We start from the raw sequence: 14946 nt of genomic DNA, 5'->3' as shown, positions 1-14946 counted from the left end.
AGCTGATCTAAGGGCTAGGCCAGTGACAGGAAATAGATCCTGTCGTGTTGAGACATTTGAGAAATGAATGAATTGTTTTCAGAGGTTATTATGTATGTATTGGGTTATACTGCTGATTAGATAATATCCCTTTATCTCACTGTAACTTTGAAAAAGTCTTTCTTGATGATGTTTACTTATTTTGACTGAGGTTTATCTGAATGATTTTGTGGGTAGTTGTTTCATCTTGCACTGGAAATCAGCATGTAGAGGATCTCGGACACCAATAGGGAACTGATAGTTGTTTTAAGTCGACGATGGCTTGTCCTCAAGATCATTTCCCGAAATACTAAGGCAGTTCTGTAGTTTTGTATTCCTTGACTACGTCATACAAAACAGTCAACGTTGTTCAGTTTGAGCCTAATAAGGGAGCAATTGGCAAGGCGTATAAGAAGGATGCAAAGCTGGTGATGGAGTACCTTGCCATTTGTGATGAGTGTTACATTACAGAAGTGGAGAAACTACTGAATGAAAAAGGGTACGATTTAAGATGTGTACTTTTACATGGGCTCCAGTCAGCTATGTCTTCTCTGCCAGGTTTTGAAAGTTAGGGTGAGATGAGTTTCTTTAGAAATGTTTTGCAGGTAAGTACTATCTCTTGGCTACATTTAAAGGACTGTGTTTGTCGAGATTTTGGCATTATGGCCTGGAAATAGACTTGATATGGACTATAAAGATTTTTTTTTTTTTCCCCAATAACTTTCTTAGAGGAGGAGACTTATCCATGGTAATTAGAAACTACGTCTATCTCTTAAGTCAGTGCTCTTGTTTTGAACTTTGGAGTCGTCTGTGTAATTGTTGTAAGTATAAATGTAAAAATGATAGAGAAGAATCTTTAAAGGAATTCAACAAAATCCAGCACTAAACAATATAAAATTTACTGTGTCTGGCAAACAATAAAAAATTTCTAGACATATGAGAAAGCATGAAAACATGACTCATAAAGAGGAGAAAAATCAGTCAAAAGAAACACCCAGAAATGACAAACGTGATGAAAGTAATACAGAAGGATGTTAAAACAGTTATTATAGGGGCTTCCCTGGTGGCACAGTGGTTGAGAATCCGCCTGCCAATGCAGGGGAGACGGGTTTGATCCCTGGTCCGGGAAGATCCCACATGCTGCGGAGCAACTAAGCCCGTGAGCCACAACTGTTGAGCCCTCGTGCCACAACTACTAAAGCCTGTGCGCCTAGAACCCGTGCTCCACAACAAGAGAAACCACTACAATGAGAAGAACGCACACCGCAGCGAAGAGTAGCCCCCGCTCGCCGCAACTAGAGAAAAGCCCACCCATAGCAACGAAGGCCCAACACAGCCAAAAGTAAATAAATTAAAAACAAACAACAACAGTTACTATAAATATGCTTCCTGTGCTCAAGGATGTTAAGAGAAAACATGAACATATGAGGAGAGAAATGGGAATGTTTATGTAAAAAAAAACCAAATAGAATATCTAGAGGCAGTATCTCAAATGAAATTCTGTGTACCTACCCACAATACAATAGAATGAAATCTTTTTAAGTGCTTACAGACAAAAGTCATATACCCAGCAAAAATATCTTTCAAAAATGAAGAGAAAATATTTTCAGACAAAAAAACTCAAGAGGATACATTGCCAGCCAGACCTACACTGCAAGAAATGTTAAAGGAAATTCTTCAGGCAGAAGTGTGGAAATTTAGATCTACCCAAAGAAATTAAGAGCTCTAGAAATGATACATATTTGGGTGAATGAGTAATATTTTCTTTCATTTCTTTAAAATGACATCTCTTAATTTCTTTAAAACATAATGGGTTGTTTAAAGCAAAAACAATAACAATGTACTGTGAAATTTATAATATGTAGAAGTAAAATGTATGACATCAGTAGCCCAAAGGATGGGAGCGAAGACTTAGGAATACGTAAGAATATGTATACTGTTGTAAGGTGTGTACATTACGTGTGGAGGGAGACCATGGTAAGTTTAGAAAAGGAAATACCGTAAACTCCAGAGCAATTGCCTGGATAAAAACACACAGAAACCAAAGGGATATAACTAATAACCCAATGAGAGGGCTAAAAATAGAATAATAAAAAATACTCCAGAAAAAGACAGGAGAAGATGAAAAATGAACCATGAACAGATGAGACCAATAGAAAATAACTCAGGAAATGGTAGATTTCAACTCAACAATATTGATAGTTATGTTAAATATAATGATGTAAACACTCAAATTAATAGCTTTTAACTGTCAAACTGGTTAAAAAATTCGAGACCCAGTTAAATGCTATTTCCAGGAAACTGTAACTGTAATACACGGGCATACCTTGGACATATTGTGGGTTCAGTTCGAGACCACTGCAATAAAGTGAATGTTGCAATAAAGTGAGTCACACAAATTTTTTTTGGTTTCCCAGTGCATGTAAAATTTATGTTTACTCTATCAAGTGTGCAATAGCCATTACACTACTCTATCAAGTGTGCAATAGCCGTTATATTTTAAAAAACAGAGAATTCCATGGTGGTCCAGTGGTTAGGGCTTCATGCTTCCGCTGCAGGGAGCATGGGCTTGATCCCTAGTCAGGGAACTAAGATCCCACATGCCGTGCGGCATGGCCAAAAAAATAAAAAATAAAAACCAATGTACATACCTTAATTAAGATATACTTCATTGCTGAAAAATGCTAACGACCATCTGAGCGTCCAGCAAGTTGAACCCTTTAGTGACATCAAAGACCACTGATCATAGATCACCATAACAAATGTAATAATGATGAAAAAGTTTGAAATTTTGTGAGAATTACCAAAGTATGACTCAGAGACATGAAGTGAGCAAATGCTGTTGGAGAAATAGCACTGAGAGATTTATCGATGCTGGGTGGCCATAAACCTTCAATTTGCAAAAAATGCGGTATCTGTGAAGCACAATAAAACAAGATATGCCTGTACACAAATAGGCTTAAAAGGAAAAGAATTTTAAAATATTTCCCATACAAACATTAATCAAGAAGGTGGAGTGTGGGCTTCCCTGGTGGCGCAGTGGTTGAGAATCTGCCTGCCAATGCAGGGGACACGGGTTCGAGCCCTGGTCTGGGAAGATCCCACATGCCACGGAGCAACTGGGCCCGTGAGCCACAATTACTGAGCCTGCGCGTCTGGAGCCTGTGCTCCGCAACAAGAGAGGCCGCGATAGTGAGAGGCCCGCGCACCGCGATGAAGAGTGGCCCCCACTCGCCGCAACTGGAGAAAGCCCTCGCACAGAAACGAAGACCCAACACAGCCATAAATAAATAAATAAATAAAAATTTAAAAAAAAAAAAAAAAAAAAAAAAAAAAAAAGAAGGTGGAGTGGCTTATTAACATCAGGCAAAGTTAACTTCAGAACAAGGAAAATTACCAGGTTGCATTTCATAATGATAAAGGGATCAATTCATCAAGAAGGCACATCACCTCTAACCTTGTATGCCACTAAAAACAACTTCAAAATATATAAAGCAAGCTTAACAGAACTGAAAGGAAAGTTAGACAAATCTACCATCACAGTTGGCGATTTCTACACCCCTGTCTCAGTGATCAGTAGAGCAAGTAGACAAAAAAGAATCAATAGGAATTTGAAGATATAAACACTGTTAATCAACTTACTCGCCATTTATAGAATACCTGATAACCAAAGAGTGTACATTTTAAGTGCACTTGAAACATCTTTCATGTTGTTTTTTGTACCACTATCTAGCTAAGAATGACTTGCATTTTCAAAGCGTTGTTTAAAAAAACAGAGTATGAGAGTCTGCATATGGCCTGCAAACCCTGAATATTTCATACACAGAAATTTTGCCAAACCCCTTTTACACAAAGGATTATACGCCAAATTCTAGGAAAGACAAATGTAGTTTATAGCGATAGAAACAGTGGAGGGGATTGAAGGAGAAGGGACTTAGGGGAACCTTTGGGGTGATGGTGATTGCATATGTATGTGTATTTGTCAAAAGAACTATCATAAGATGAACTCTTGTAAGTTGAAGATAAAATTTACAAGAAATTTTAAAACATTTCTGGTCTCCCAGAATTAATGTCTGTTTATGCTAAAATAACATCAAATGCCAATAAAATAAACATAGGTTACTAGCAGATATCATTATCTACAAACAAGACAGGTTTTAAAAAGTTATTCTCAAATAATGGCTATCTCCTTGCTAATTTCAGCTTTTTTATAATTATTACCTACTCTACACTTAGATTGTGCTCATAGAGACAATATATATGATACTGTTTATATGGAGTCTTTAATGCATGCGTGCACAGACTTCAGACAGAATAGTAAAAATGGAGGCAGTCAATGAAAACCATTCCTATGATGCATGAGATTATCACTGCTAGAAACTAGCAAAATGCAGTGAACCATGTATCAGCCATACAGCTTCAAGGACAACCACGTGAGGGCACTCTTTTCGCTGCCCTGAGCTGCTTGTGAGCTAAGACACATCCAAATTGATCTTCATAGTGTGAGGAAATACCTCATAAGCTGAAATACAGGTATTACACGAAGTGCTTTATAAAGGTGAATTCTTATAACCTGAAATGGAATGGGCGTATCTCAGGATGTGAACATACGGCACGCAGGCAGTGATTTTTGTGGGGATAGTATTTTATATTGACATGTCAAGCAGAATCATTAAACTTCTTTTAAGCTGATCTTCATCAATGTAAGTGTCGAAGTTTATTTTGGAAATAGTATGGGAGTTTTAAAATTTCTTTCTGTAAGGTGACAAGTTGGTCATTTTTACATTTGTTGGGACAGTAATGAGAACAGTGGTCTTTTTGCCAGCAGGACTGTTTTTGACAAATTTATTGTAATTATTCTAAAACTGAATTTTAAAAAATTTTTCTTTGGTTTTACCTTGATCTCAAAACCAAAGGAACTGGTCATAAGTCACTTGTGGAATTTTATAAGACTAACCACATTTTTGGGTGCCTCCCAAAATACTGTTTGGTGCCGTTGTTAGAATAATTAATTTGGTATTCCTTATGAAATAATTTAAATTTGACTTCAGCTGTTATATCTGGGTTGTTGACCAAGTTGTATTACACTTAAAATGAAAAACAGTTTAGCAATCTGTAAAACTTCTTTAAATTAAGGCATGGGATATGTGTTTTCACCGATATGTAATGTGCCTTGTTTCTTTGTAGGGAATTTACTATTGAAACTGAAGGGAAAACATTTCAGTTGACAAAAGACATGGTCAATGTGAAGAGGTTCCAGAAAACACTACATGGTAAATTTGTAAAAATAATTAAGGAACAAACAAACAAAAATCATTACTCCTTAAAGGCATTTTGTTTTTTTTTGTTTTTTTAAGTTTCATATCATAACCATTTTATGGAAAATTTGAAGAAGAAAAATAAATCCTTAATGCTATAACCCTAAATTTGATGAATATGTTCAAGGTATTATCTCGGGTTTTTTTTTTTTTTTAAACATAATTGTACTCATTACTGAAGAATAATTTATAATGCCACCTTTATGTTTCCTGTGACCTGAGGTACATATGAAGAATATCTCTTTGGTTATAAACATCTTTTTTTTTTTTTTTTTCCTCACTTTAAGGAAAAGTCCTTTTGTTTCTTAAGCAAAAGAGAGAACTCATCCCTTCTGTCTATTTTGGCAAATTGTTAAAAGGCGTTTGGATTAGTGATCTTTCAGGCTTTTTTAAAAGCCAAGGAGATGATTATTTTTGGTAGAACAAATTCCATGAATTGGGAAATGACTATTTTGGAGAATATACGAAGGATGCTTGTGGTTAACTGGCTGAATTGAAGCTTCTGGAAACTAAGAGTAGTGGGTATTTGAGATGTTACTGCCCATGGAGCAAGCAGGCCTCCTTTTCCATTTGTGTTTGGCCTGCATCATTGTCACCAGGCTGCAATGAGCTGTAAAAGGAGTCTGAAAAGTGATAGGAGGAAGCAGGGGATCCTTCTTCATGCTCTGGGGCTTTTTAGGCACGATCCTGGCAGCTGGCTCAGAGCTGTACTTCACCATTGCTTGGATGCCAGGAAAGGATGGGCAGGAAATGCCTTGATCATATTTCTGAAATGTTATTCTCATGTGTAAGTTTTTGGTTCCAGTTATCTCATTTCTCTTGAAACATAAATTCTCCAAGGTTAGGGTCAGTTACCTTACTTAGACCTGGATAGTGCTTAGCCATGCTTCCTTTCTGAATAATAAGTAATAATGAAGACAGTTCCTGTGTATACCACAGGCATAGCCTCACCCATGGGAAGAGCTGTGGCGCCCCTGGTAAATGTATTGGATTGAGTGCTGGTCCCTGAGCCAACTCTTCTCTGAGGGGCTCCTGACCCCAGAACCTTGGAAATAACGATGGCAGTAACTTGGCTCTCTTAAGGAGTTCTCATCCAGATAGCAAGATAAAGAGGAAAACACAAATCACATGATACTTGTTGTATGTAGGAGTTGTTTTTGTTAATTTTGCCAGCTGTGGTGGTAGATTTTTTAATTCTAGCAAAGTCTTACAGATGCTCTAGAGTTTTAATGCTTTCTGCATAGCCGAGGCAGATGATAGAGTGTGGCTGCTATTGTTCATAGCTTACCAACTGGGGAAGGAATACCCTGGTATCTTGTTTCATTTTTATGCTGTATAAACAAAATTAAATTTGGTAAAAAATTTTTTCACTCCAGTTTTCTCTTTAAAGGCATTGTGTTTTCTACCAGGAAATAGTTTTTAGGATTGTTCTGATTTCTTTGTCCTGATGTACAAGATCAATCACAATCTATCTAGAATAGAGATATTTTTAGGGCCAGTAAAAATTGTTTAGAGAGGACCTGAAATGCATTATGTGAGGTTTGAGAGAGTGTTACTGAATTTCTCTCTCTCTTGCAGTGGAAGAAGTTGTTCCGAGTGTAATCGAACCCTCATTTGGCCTGGGTAGGATCATGTATACAGTATTTGAACATACATTCCAAATACGCGAGGGAGATGAACAGAGAACGGTGAGTTGTCATGTACAGTGTACTGTTTGTTCTCTTACAGTGTCAGAGAACAACATTTACTGAGTGATGTTAAGACAACTCTGAAACAATCAGTTGTTATTTACTGTAATGTTAACACCTTTGCTTAACTGTTTACAAAGCAAAGCACTTTTTTATCTCATTTGAGCTTGGATGTGTAGGTTATTCTAGATGCCATTGTTTTAGTTGCATTTGAGTTCTGAGACAGAACATATTACTTTGGGAGAACTGTCTGTATTGCATCAATGGAAGGAATGGTACTTTCTGGATATACTCGTGTTTTCAGAAAATTGGGAAGGAGGAGATAATTCATAGAATTTGGCCAAACCAAAAAACTGTATTTATACATTGGTAAAGCATTGAAAGGAACCTTCTCAAACTGCATAAAATAGTCTGGGGTATGTTGGGGGTAAAGATGTAAATTCCTAGGTTCTATTCCAGAGATACTGATTCTCACTAGGTCTGAGACTCAGGGATCTGGTTTTTTGGTTTTTTTTAAAATAAGAACCCCAGGTGATTCCAGTGAGGGAGATTGACAGATAATAAATTGGGCAGTAGTATGTGAGGTGTAACCTTTCCTAACATTCAAGCCTAGCTAAAGATAAATGTTTTTAAGAAGTTTTCATCCACTCCCTCAAGTTTTCTTTTGGCTCGGATGCTTTTGAATCACTGCTGCATGCCTTCCACGTATCTCTTCATTCTGGCTAATTTCACCTTTCTCACCTCGCCTCTGCCTGTGGAAATTATACTCCTTTAATTTATAGCTTCAGGTTTCCAGGAAAGGCACTCAGAAGAAGAATGCTAGGGAGGAGAGGTTGTATAGGTCAAATTAACTGAAAGAAGCATTCTTGCCTGCATGACCAGCTAAAGCTGAGTGTGTACCCAATGTTGGACATGAGCTCTGTAGTTCTTTCTAGGGTGTTTCATCTTGAAAACGGACTGATGAGTTCTTGGTACCAGTATCTTTAAAAGTCTGACATACCATGGGTAATGTGTAGCTCATAAAGCTACTCTTTTATTCTCTGCCGTAAAGTTATATCTTCATTTCCTGACATTTAAGGAGCAGCTTTTCATTCATTAACAGATAGTAAGCACCTGAGCTGGACACCAGACGTGCAAACATAAGGCATGGTTCTTCCTGAGGAATGATGTCATACTTAACTGAATGTGCTCTTTTTAGAGGTCAAGTTTGCTTCAAGCTTTTCCTGCTATTTTTCTAATGAAAAGTTTTTTAAAAATATCTTTTAGCTATTCCTTTGAATCTAATGATATTGATATAACTAGAGTTTTAATAAAAATTTCATAAAGACTAGGCAAGAATAAATTAGTTACAGTGTTTTATGAATTGCATAGAGAGTCTCATCATGGAGAGAAATTTGATTAGGCTGTGAGAAGCCAAAAATGTTTCTAAATTGTTAGTACATAGTCCCTCGATCCATCTTCCTGTAAATTTGGTATAAAAGCATTGCTGGTGAGATTAAAAAATTAATTTTCTATAAAGGCAGGTCCCCACTTCTCTCTCACATTAAATGAAATTATCACAAGATGGAGGAGAGGAGTGGAATTCTGAGTGTTCCATGATTCAGGTGCCATATTGGTAGAGTCTAGGGTTTACTTACAGTGGAATATTCACCATTGCTTGGCATTTAAGATTAATTAGGCTTTTGGGGGGCTAAACTGGACCCTGTGTCATTCATTATTTTAATGGGACCTATTCATTCTGAGTCTCATATCCTTGCCTTCAAGGGAACCTTTTTTACAGATATTATTTAAGAACTATCTTCAGCTCTCATTTCCAACCCCAAATGGTAGACTAGTTTGCCTTCAACAGAATATCTTTGTTTTATTTCTGAATAACTCTGAAACCTGTTTCAGGAGCAGTTTAGGAGGGCTGTACTTTTCTATGGGTATACAGAGCATCTTTCTTGTTTGTTTTCTACTATTTCTTTGGGACACACATTTGTGAGCTAATTAAGCTTTTCTGTTTTACTTAGTCACTAAGGCTCAGAGAGCCTTCAGCTATGCTGAATCTCTTAAAGGACAGAATGGAATTTTGTCTTTTGACACTACTTCTCTGATGATTTGGGGGGAGGTTCTTTAGGGATCTCCACAGAAAGAAGTAAGGCTTTTAAGTGGTACCAAATAATTACCATCTTAGATGGTAGCTTTCAGAATGCCTTTACATCATTTAACTTTCTGACAATAGACCTGCCAAGTAAGCAGAGCAGATGGTAGAGACCTCCTTTTAAATGGAGAAACTAAGGTCCAGAGAGGGAGAGTTCACTGAGTTGGTCCAAATTCAGAACTGAGAACGAGATCTTTCTGATTCTACTTCTGGTTATCCTGCTTTCTCTGTTTTGTCACACTGCTTTTTCATATCATGTTTTCTAGTATTTTGATAGTGAAGATTGGACATTAATGTTTAGATCTTTATACACTAACATATTTGGATTTCTTTCTTTTCAAACCATCTAGTTCTTCAGTTTCCCTGCCGTAGTAGCTCCATTCAAATGTTCCGTCCTTCCACTGAGCCAAAACCAGGACTTCATGCCGTTTGTCAAGGAATTATGTAAGCAAATCCATTTGGGTAATCTCCATGGGAATACTGTCAAGTAGACTGAATTTTAGGAAATCTCTCTCTTTTTTTTTAATATATAAATTTATTTATTTATTTTTTTACTTACTTACTTACTTATTTATTTATTTATTTATGGCTGTGTTGGGTCTTCACTGCTGCGCGCGGGCTTTCTCTAGTTGTGGCGAGCGGGGGCTACTCTTCATTGTGGTGCGCAGGCTTCTCACTGCGGTGGCTTCTCTTGTTGTGGAGCACAGGCTCTAGGCACGCGGGCTCAGTAGTTGTGGCTCGCAGGCTCTAGAGCGTAGGCTAAGTAGTTGTGGCACACGGGCTTAGTTGCTCCGCGGCATGTGGGATCTTCCTGGACTGGGGCTCGAACCCGTGTCCCCGGCATTGGCAGGCGGATTCTTAACCACTGTGCCACCAGGGAAGCCCCGGAAATGTCTCTTTTCTTCAATAAAAATACATATTGAATAAAGAATAAATCTAAGGGATTTTAGCATCTGCTCTTATTTCTAAGAGAGAGAGTATGCTTGCTCGGGATGTTTTCTCTTGCATTTGAATGAGTCAGCGTAGGACCCAAGAGTCAGATTTCAAACATCCTTGCTTCTCCTATTGACCCTGCTGCTTGCTTCTCCTATTGACCCTGCTGCTTGCTTCATCAGGGGAACCCTAGTGGAGGGTAACATCCCCAGTGGATCTACAGCCACTGGACCCACAGCACTGAAAGGGATCCTAGTGGCCGCCTGGTGTGGCCCACATATTTCAGAGTTGGGAAACAGGAAGCGTTCACTGAGCTGCTCAGGGTCATGCAAGCCTCCTGGCCTTGGCTCTTAGTCTGATGCTCGTCCCCCTGCAGCTGAATGAGATGTAGGTATGAGTGAGGGGTTGGGCGCCAGCAAAGGATTATACTTTTGGAATTTTTCATTCTCTTGCAACTGCAACTTATTGCTCTTTTGTGTTAGTCCCTTTTATAAGCGTCCTGAGCTTGTACGACATTTAGATGACATTGGGACTTTCTCATTTTTAAATTTTTAATTTACTTAATTTATTTTGGATAGCGGAAGCCTTGACCAGGCACGGCATCTCTCACAAAGTAGACGATTCCTCGGGGTCCATCGGAAGACGCTACGCCAGGACTGATGAGATCGGCGTGGCTTTCGGCATCACCATTGACTTTGATACAGTGAACAAGGCCCCTCACACGGCAACCCTGCGGGACCGAGACTCCATGCGGCAGATAAGAGCAGAGGTGGCTGCCTTCTCTTTGGCATTTTTAATCTTAGAAATGTGTACTGGTTCCTTCTGATTTGAGATAGATTTTGTTGTGTTTATGCTCCCCTTTTTTTTTTTCTTTTTAATTTTAATTATAGGTTACTATCAGAGCACAGATTCCAAATCTCCTCGGCTTAGTTATGAAAATATTCATTAACACTTCTCTAATATTTTATAGCCATTTAGATCACTCTGGGCTCATTCTCTGACAGTTCCCTTTTATAGTTCTTTATTTGGACAAGGGAAATATGATCCCCGGTGGCTGTTGCCATAGTTTTATTGGTAGGCTTTGGGGGGCTTAGACAGTTTTATCTTTATATTTCTATATAAATGTACACATGAGTATGTGTAAACTTTTTCATGTTAATCAATTCAAAACAGTGAATAACGTTTCAGTCATTTTACTTGATGGGAAGGGAACAGTGGAGATGGGAAAGCTACAGGAGGGAAAGGAAAGAGTGGCCACTTTAATTGACAGCCGCCTGACTATTTTGAGCAGGTTTTTATTTAGAGTGCCTATCATGTGCCCTGCTTGTTACAGAGAGTTAGTAATAGGGAAAACAGAAGTGAAAGACTGCTTTCTTCCAAAGGAATTTTTAGTCTACTACAGAGGTCACGGATTTCTGGCTCATCTTTTCACAGAACCAGATCTGGCTACTCCGAACCGATGTTCCCATCGGGCAGGGGTTCTCAAAGTGTGGTCCCTGGACCAGCAGCATCTGCATCACCTGGGAACTTGTTAGCAAAGAGAAATCTCCACCCCAGACCTACTAAATCAGAAACTGGGATGGGGTTTCAGCTTGGAGAGAGAGAGAGGTCAGGCAGAACTGGTTTAACAAGCCCTCCAGCTGATTCTGATGGTTACTCAAGTTTGAGAACCCCTGCTGTGTGGCAGCCAATGTTTGGTTCTAGCTGAGGAAGAGCTGGCCCCCTTAATAGGGGCTCTCCAGTTTCCCAGCTCCCTTCACTCATGTTACTTGATTGACCCCAGTTCTAAGAGTTAAATTTTACACACGTGAAGTAACTTCAAGTGGCACAGAGATTTGGAATAATTAGGAAAGGCTCTGCGGGAAAATTGAGTTATCCAGGGAGCAGGCAGGCATTCTGGGCGGGAAGAAGAGCATGAACCCAGGCCTGGGAAGGAGGTGGGTGTAACTAGGTAAAGAGGATTCAGTGGGAGTCACAAGAAACATGCTGCCGGGACCAGTTTGTAGAGGGATCCTGTCATTGTGTAGACACTGACTTGGCTCTGTATATAGTTTCCTGAGTTCAGGGTAAATCCTCTTTTTGACAATCTAATCGAGTTGGTTGATTCTGGGACTTCTCTTTCCTTTTACCCCAGGTCTCCGAACTGCCCAGTGTAGTTCGCGATCTGGCCAATGGCAGCATCACGTGGGCTGATGTGGAGGCCAGATATCCTCTCTTTGAAGGTCAAGAAACTGGGAAAAAAGAGACAATCGAAGAATGAGGACAGTTTTGGCAACTTTTGACCATTTGCGCTAATAAAAGAATAACTCTCATCATGTCCACTTAACAAAAAAAAACAGCATTGCGTCTCCTCCCGGGGACTGCATTTTATCCTTGGTGGCTGCCTGATCTTACTCTCACAATTAAAGCTGAAGGAATTCTGAACAAACCTGTAATCCACTTGCTCATCTTTCCGCGTTTTCAGCAAAGCTATTTCTCCTACCTTTGGGTAGACACTCATGGCTTAATGTTAAACACAGTTAATACATTTTAAAATTAACTTTATTCATAGAGCCGTAAACTTCGCCTGTTTGAAGCGTACAATTTGATGGCGTTTAGTGTATTTACAGAGCTGTGCAACTGCCTTCCAATTTTAGAACATCTCCGTCGCTCCAAAAAGAGCGCCCATGCGCATCCCAGCCCCAGCTGCAAGCAACCACTCATCTGTCTTCTGTCTGTGGATTTGCCTTTTCTATCCTTTGTCCTTCTCCGAGAAGGTGGTGATGCGCTGTGCCAAAGAGGCAGCAGTCTCTGAGTAGGTGGGCGGCTACTGGGAGGGGCTGAGGTGCGGAGGAGGCTTGCTGGGGTGGGGTCAGGGCTGTTGACCCCCGTGTCCTGCTGACAGAGCCTCCGGGAGGGGGTGCCTTGACAGAAACCCTCTATGTGAATTTTAAGACGTGCTTGTACTTGGCTTCCCAGGTAGCCCTGGAAATCACTGAACTCCTGATGCTAGAGGAACCCCATCTGCCTTGTCTGACTTGGCACTTCTCAGCCATCACAGCGTCTTGATTCCAGCCTAGTAGTTTTTGGCTCAGCTTCTGAGGGACTTTACTTCTATGATGTTTTTGTACAGGACACTCAGAACACAGATGTTTATTTGTTAGGAAAAAATTCAAGGATGTGCCAATTTGAGCAGCTCTTTATTTACAGACCTAAGACTGTCTGCCTTCCCATCTTCCTCTCAGACAGTAGAGGGGAAGGGAGGGGCCCTTTCCAGAATGTTGTCCTTTGTCTTGGGTGTGAAGAGCAGTTGAAGAATCCCCCGGGGATTCTCTCGTCTTTATCTCATCTCTGATGACGCCTACCACAGTATTACACATAGTAGGTAGTCAATAAATAGACTTTGGATGAGCCTTGAAGTTTTGAACAAATCTCTGGGGAAGAAAGCCTTTCACTGAAACTTATTTCTCTTCTACCCAATGCTTTTCAAAGTATTCATTATTAAATTAGAAGGAACTAGCTTTTAAATAAACTTGAGTTTTTATTTTCTAGAGATTCTTTGCACCTCAGATTCCTAATAATATAGCTCTTCACTTGGGGTATATTCCAGCATCGTCACATTGGGGCTGGAGTAGGAGTGGGGGGCAGTTGTCTTTACTTCTTACCACTTATTTAACTTCCTTTTACAGTGGGCACCTCCACAGTCAGACAGTCACCACCGCCTCAGACACTGTTATGAGCTCCTTAATGGGAAAAGATATATTAAACACATAGTGGGATTTACCTACTTTGGATCATAAAGGGATTGGAACCCAAGCGCTCTTCGCTTTTCATTGGAAAATACATTTGCCATGAGTTAGATGCTGGATATTAATTCTCCCAGCCCTGCTTTCTCTGTTCTTTCCTCTGTGTGCAATGCATGATTTCTCCTGAGAGCACCCAGTGTCTCTGAAGCGACTGATTACCTGAGTGGGGAAGATGGGCCAGTGGCAGAGCCCGCTGGTTCTGTGTCACGTGTGCTTGATTCTGAGCACAAGCAGTGAAAGAGTTGTTTTCTAAACAAAGAGGCTCTTTACACACAAGAGTTGTGTGCACACACACCTCTCCTCTGTTCAAGCCCAATGTGTATTTAAAGCCAGGGTCTTTCTGGCTTGATATACTGTAAGGCCCTTATTATTTATGTATTTGTATGTATCAAACTGGGCTATAGCTCAAGAGCTGGGTAAGTAGCACTGCCTCTCAGGGAAGCCACGCCTGTTCTTCACTCTCCCGAAAAACAGGGACGGGGAAGGGTCAGATTCTAACTGGTTTCCATGGAATGTACATAGGAACACAGGAGTTTCTTTAAAACTTCGGTTGGAATTCAGGAGTTGAGTCTAGAGAGGTGGTCTGTGCCTGAGTTCTGCAGGAGTCCAGAACCTTAATACTGCTTAATAGCTCATAGTAGTAAAATACTGAATATAGATGAGTGTTCCAGGAAAGGAAATCATTGCCAAGTCGTGCAAATATAGAAATGATCTTACTAATTGGGTGAGATGGTACTAGAGAGGTCTGATCTCCAAAGGTCTTTGTGACAACAATTTGCAAAATTATTTTGTTCAGTAAATCACTTGAAATACATTCATTCTAGACCTTTATTTATTATTGGTCCCTTAACCAGTATAAACTTAGGGTGATGGTAGTGACTGTCTTAGCCAGTGGAGTCTATTCACAAGAGAACCAGATCACCTGGAAATAAATCCTAATTATCTCTGGATACAGCTGCACCTAAATTAACCTCCTGTCACCAGGGAAAACTATTAATCTGTATCTCTTGTGGGGGCGGGGTGGGGGCAGCTAGGATGGAGAGATTTTGATAGCATCACTC

The 14946-nt window shown here is 39.8% G+C and overlaps 1 protein-coding gene across 1 annotated transcript in view; it reads left to right on the top strand.

Moving 5' to 3' along the window:
• The window catches only part of GARS1 (glycyl-tRNA synthetase 1), a 39955-nt gene extending 27420 nt beyond the window's left edge, over positions 1-12535 (top strand). The window contains exons 12-17 of the mRNA XM_036863395.1: positions 372-517; positions 5206-5291; positions 6915-7024; positions 9518-9611; positions 10679-10869; positions 12235-12535. Of these exons, the coding sequence (XP_036719290.1) occupies positions 372-517; positions 5206-5291; positions 6915-7024; positions 9518-9611; positions 10679-10869; positions 12235-12360 (753 nt within the window). The 3' untranslated portion in view covers positions 12361-12535. The remainder of the gene's footprint in view (positions 1-371; positions 518-5205; positions 5292-6914; positions 7025-9517; positions 9612-10678; positions 10870-12234) is intronic.
• The last annotated feature ends 2411 nt before the right edge of the window (positions 12536-14946 follow it).

Source organism: Balaenoptera musculus, chromosome 9 (assembly GCF_009873245.2).
Source record: "Balaenoptera musculus isolate JJ_BM4_2016_0621 chromosome 9, mBalMus1.pri.v3, whole genome shotgun sequence".
NCBI lineage: Eukaryota > Metazoa > Chordata > Mammalia > Artiodactyla > Balaenopteridae > Balaenoptera > Balaenoptera musculus.
This window is presented reverse-complemented; position numbering and strand designations above follow the sequence as displayed.